Source organism: Cyprinodon variegatus, unplaced genomic scaffold (assembly GCF_000732505.1).
Source record: "Cyprinodon variegatus isolate N-32 unplaced genomic scaffold, C_variegatus-1.0 Scaffold284, whole genome shotgun sequence".
In the NCBI taxonomy this organism is placed as follows: domain Eukaryota; kingdom Metazoa; phylum Chordata; class Actinopteri; order Cyprinodontiformes; family Cyprinodontidae; genus Cyprinodon; species Cyprinodon variegatus.
Window position 1 is genome coordinate 425,148 of NW_015150737.1, and position 4,482 is coordinate 429,629.

Here is a 4,482-nt window from a genome sequence, read left to right on the forward strand (position 1 = left end):
GAGGCACAGTACTGTTTGGAGTAGGTCTGGCACTCGTCTAGTTTGGTCTGGTTCTGCTCGATTTCAGCTACCAATGCCTGAAAGAGACCGTTTACATGTAACCATGACAACAGTAAGGCCCTGTGCTGTTATAGGGTCTGAACGGACCGTCTGCTGGGCCAGTTGTTCTGACAGCGCCTTGCTGTCCATCTGTCCAGGCTGGGCGCTCTCCTGTCTTTCTGTCGTCTCTTCGATCCACCTGATCAGGGCTGAGTGGTTCTCTCTGTACTGCTGCAGCGCCGAGCCCACAACTTCCAGATCGGACTGCCTGTTATTAAAAACACAGAGAAGTAAAGAATGTTAATCAGAAACCCACAACGGGGTCCAGTTTCCTAACATTCAAGATCTGAAGAGACAAACTTTGATTTGATTTGTCAGAATTAAAAACCTGATAACGACTCCGACGTCTGAGCTGCGCCACCTACCGTGTTTCTGTCTGCCGTTTGACTCCACTCCACCTCTCTGCCATCTGATTGGCTCTTTCCTGGTACCGTTCCAGCTCAGGGCTGCGGTCCGGGTGCAGCTTGCCGAGCTCGGCTCCTGCCTCTTTGGCCCGATCCACCTGAACCTGCAGGGCCTGGAAAATCTCTTCTTGTTCTGAAAGTTCAGCCTGCCACCTCTGAGGAGCCATAAAACCGCATTAATAGAGTCAACACAGGCATGCGGCATGAAGGAAGGAAAGGTTTAGAGCTTATTTACCCCGAGCTGCTGTCTGAGGTTCTGAATGGCTGCTGTATCTGCAGGAACGATGTCCTCTTCACTCAGTCTGCTCTCATACTTCCTCACCAGGCTCTCAGTTTCATCCAGGCTCCGCATCAGGAAGTCTACTGTTTTTAACCTTAACAGGTAAGAAAATAACAACAAAGATAAATATTTAATTTAATGAGAAAGAGAAGAAAAAACTAATTCTGTGAGATAATACATAAAAAGTTTGACTAACTTCTCCAAGTAGACGGCTGAGAGGCTGTTCAGTCTGTCCGTCCGCTCCACAGCCTGACTGAGCTCGGAGCGGAGGACGGGAACGCTGGAGGACGACGGCTTCTCCTCGAAGAAAGTAACGCAGCGGCGGGAGACGTCGCCCAGGCTGGAGCGCAGAGAGTCCAGCTCGGATTTCAGCTTCTGGATGAGAGGAAATTATTTCTGTTTAGTTTTTCTCTGAGCAAAAAAGCCCTCCAGTATAAAAAGTTCTTTATTTGCATAAAACTTGCTAAAACTCTACATGAAGCGAATTAATTTGTGAGAAAAAAACTTTCTTTGAAATCTTAACTGTTTATTTAATGATTTGTTAGAAAGCCAGGAGTCCAGTTTGTTAAATATTTACAGCTGTTATTGCGTTTTGTGACCAGCAGATGGAGCTCAAACTGACCTCTTGCTCTGTGATCCGCTGTGTGTTGTCAAAGCTGCCGCCTGACAGGCGGCTGGGAGGCGGCGTCTCGATGGCTCTCATCAGCCTCCGCTCGGTGTCGCTCAGACGCAGACTGATGTCCTGCAGCTCCGACAGGTAGGACCGAGACACAGACTCGTCCTTCTCCGCTGCAGAAAGACAAACACATACTTTGGTCACACAAAGATTCATTTTTAGAGGTATAAAGCTGAGCATCCAGGTCCTCGCCTGTCTCCATGTTGTGCAGCAGGTCCTGGCAGTGCTGCTGCGCCCGCTGAACCTCGCTCTCCAGCTCCCGTCTCTCAGCCGTCGTGAACAGCGAGCTCTCTCTGCTGTCAGACAGGAAGTCGGCCAGCTGGGACCCCAGGTGCTCCAGGACATGGCGGCGCTCCGACGGACTCTGACTGCGTACCTGAAGGTTGATACAAGCGGAGAGGAGAAGTGAGACCAACAGGAAGCGACACAGCTGTAAAGACTCTGAGGGGTTCTCACCGTGTCCAGGGTCCATCCGGAGACGGTCCTGATGTCTTTCTGGAGGTAGTTCCACGTCACCACGCTCTTCATGTTCACATGCAGCTGATGCCACAGAGACATGACCTTCTGGTACAACTGCTCTGCCCTGCGTTGATGAAGGAAACATCTCTGTGAGTCTGAACCCTCCTAAAGCCATTCAGCTGGTTGCAAACACACGTCTGCTCCTCTAAATGCTTCCAAGCACCGATGCTGGGGACGTTTTCTACGTCCGGTTTGCTTTGGCTTACGATTGAAAACATCATTCGCTCATAATCTTGTTTTTTACAGCTCATGATGGGAAAACAGATGGAAACAAACTAAAATAATTGAGAAAATGTAAAGATAAATTGGTATTTTTTCTTGAAATAAGTGTATTATCTCTTGATTTAAGAAAGACAATTTCGCAGTGGAATAAAATGATGTGTTTTAAATAAGAAAACAAATATCGTAAAGGTATAGAGGATGATCTTTTATTTCCGGGTGGATCATCTAAATAAGTGGTCCTCCTAATTGTCAATCATTCTGGTGATATGTAGGCCGTCCTATGTGCTGTCCCTGTGGCGATCTTTTTCTGCGCATGTGGACTTTCAGTGGTGAGCAAAGGTTTCAGTCATTGAAGCTCACCTTTCTCACTGCGGTTCTTTCAATATGGCTGAGGGTTTTAAGAGAAAATGTGTCTATGAAGTGCATGAGAATAAAAGAAAGGCCTCAGAAGACGCAGATATATCCTGGAATGCTTTGCACAGAGAACTCTCCTCCAAAGCATTGAGGAATTTGCCGTCACAGCGGCCTGCTGTTGCCATAGGCTGTCGCTTGTTAGGTTTATTCAATGATGATTATAAAGTTTAAGTGTGTGTATATAAAACATTGAGAAAAGGAGGAGCATTCTGTCCTATGACCTGATCAATTGCCTTGTCATAAGAACATGAGAAGCCACCCCATGTGTTATGATCTGCTAATAAAAAGGCTCTGCAGAGGAAGTCCGTCAGAGAGTAGTGAGCTGAATGTAACTCTCTAACGAAAGAACTATTACTATTATTAACAAGACACAGCAATTTATTGCTTTACCTAATTTAAATGTAAATGAAACAACAAACACCAGCTTTTCTTTCAGCAGTTTTCCAAATTTAAAAACCTGTAAAGTTTGTGTCTGACCTGCTGGACGTGTCGATAGCCTCCTGGTTCGGAGGAGGGACGCTGAAGCACACCGAGGGAACCATGGCTTCATTCCCGGTGGGACTGATCACCTTCCACTTGGTCCTCTGAGAGTTGTCCTCCAGCACACACTCCTCTCCTCGGTTTATGGTGATCTGAGGCGGGTTTCATGGGGGGAGCAGAAGGGATTGGGAGGGTGAAAGAACGGGGATGATGGTCGGAAAAATGGGAGAAAATCAACAGGAGCGTTTGAGTTAATTTAGGGAAAGAACGGAATGTTTGGAGAAAATGACAAATTAGAGACAGAATGAAAGGAGGTGAAGGTGGTTAAATCAAGCAGAGGAAAAATAAAAACCATCCACCAAAAGCAAAGAGCAACAGATTCATGATGAAATGGGAACAAATGAAGCTGCAGAGGCCCTGAAATGATCAGGTGGTCAGAGGAACTGGGATGGGAACCAAGCTGCTTTGCATCAAACAAGCTGTGATGGTTGAAACAGGAAATATTGGTTAAACTGACGGCTGATTTTAAATAGAAACTGTTAGCATTTATTTCCAAATAAACTGCCTTTCTCTCCCCTTCCCTGCACACAGACACACACATCCATAATGCAAAGCTTTGCAGGTTATGCAGACAGGAAGTATATGAGATGCGTTCAGAGCTGCTTGTTCTCTGACTGGATGACGCCTCTTTCAGCTCAGGAAACAAAAACTTCCACTCTTATCAGCTGATGTCAGACATTTAACATAAAGGGGAGACATGCAGACATTTTTCAAAATGTTTAAACGTTAAAATTCCTTTTATAAGGATTTATAGACATCCATGATGCTTTTAACTGCATTTTATTTTGATTTATCGGGAACCAACAGATCAAGTGTTTTCTCTTTGTATTCTAAATTAATTCAGCAGAAATATATTTACAGATTTTCTGCAAATGTGTTAAACTTTTAATCAAACTAATCATTTATGGAGAAAATTAAGAGTTTATATTTTTGTCTCAAATATCGTTTAACTTCTATTCCTGTTGAGTCGAGTTGTTTTAAAATTCACCAAAGATACTCATTTATAATTAAAAAAATATATCATGAAGATGTTTGTTTTATTTGATAATACATTTAGAAAATTTGATTTTAATTATTTAACTAAATGAAGTTTGTGGAGAAAAAAAGAACTTAATTAGCTTAAAAATTTAAGAAATAGGTTAAATTCACGTGATCCAAATATTTAACATCAAATTATATAAATAACTAAAAATATTAATCAAATATCTTTACAATTAATAATATAAAGAATTTAATAAAATACAGTAGAATTTTTTATTAAAAAGGGCTAAATCTGTAAATGTGAGAGTAAGAAATAAAAATTTATTTTTTCATGGATAAAATTGTAT

At 42.8% G+C, this 4,482-nt stretch overlaps 1 protein-coding gene across 1 annotated transcript in view; it reads right to left on the minus strand.

Moving 5' to 3' along the window:
- LOC107090174 (microtubule-actin cross-linking factor 1-like) overlaps positions 1–4,482 on the minus strand; it is a 186,697-nt gene that overhangs the window by 141,410 nt on the left and 40,805 nt on the right. The window contains exons 18-26 of the mRNA XM_015383416.1: positions 3,092–3,246; positions 1,916–2,042; positions 1,652–1,835; positions 1,406–1,572; positions 980–1,158; positions 739–877; positions 465–658; positions 148–307; positions 8–77 (exon numbers count right to left, since the gene is read on the minus strand). Of these exons, the coding sequence (XP_015238902.1) occupies positions 8–77; positions 148–307; positions 465–658; positions 739–877; positions 980–1,158; positions 1,406–1,572; positions 1,652–1,835; positions 1,916–2,042; positions 3,092–3,246 (1,375 nt within the window). The remainder of the gene's footprint in view (positions 1–7; positions 78–147; positions 308–464; positions 659–738; positions 878–979; positions 1,159–1,405; positions 1,573–1,651; positions 1,836–1,915; positions 2,043–3,091; positions 3,247–4,482) is intronic.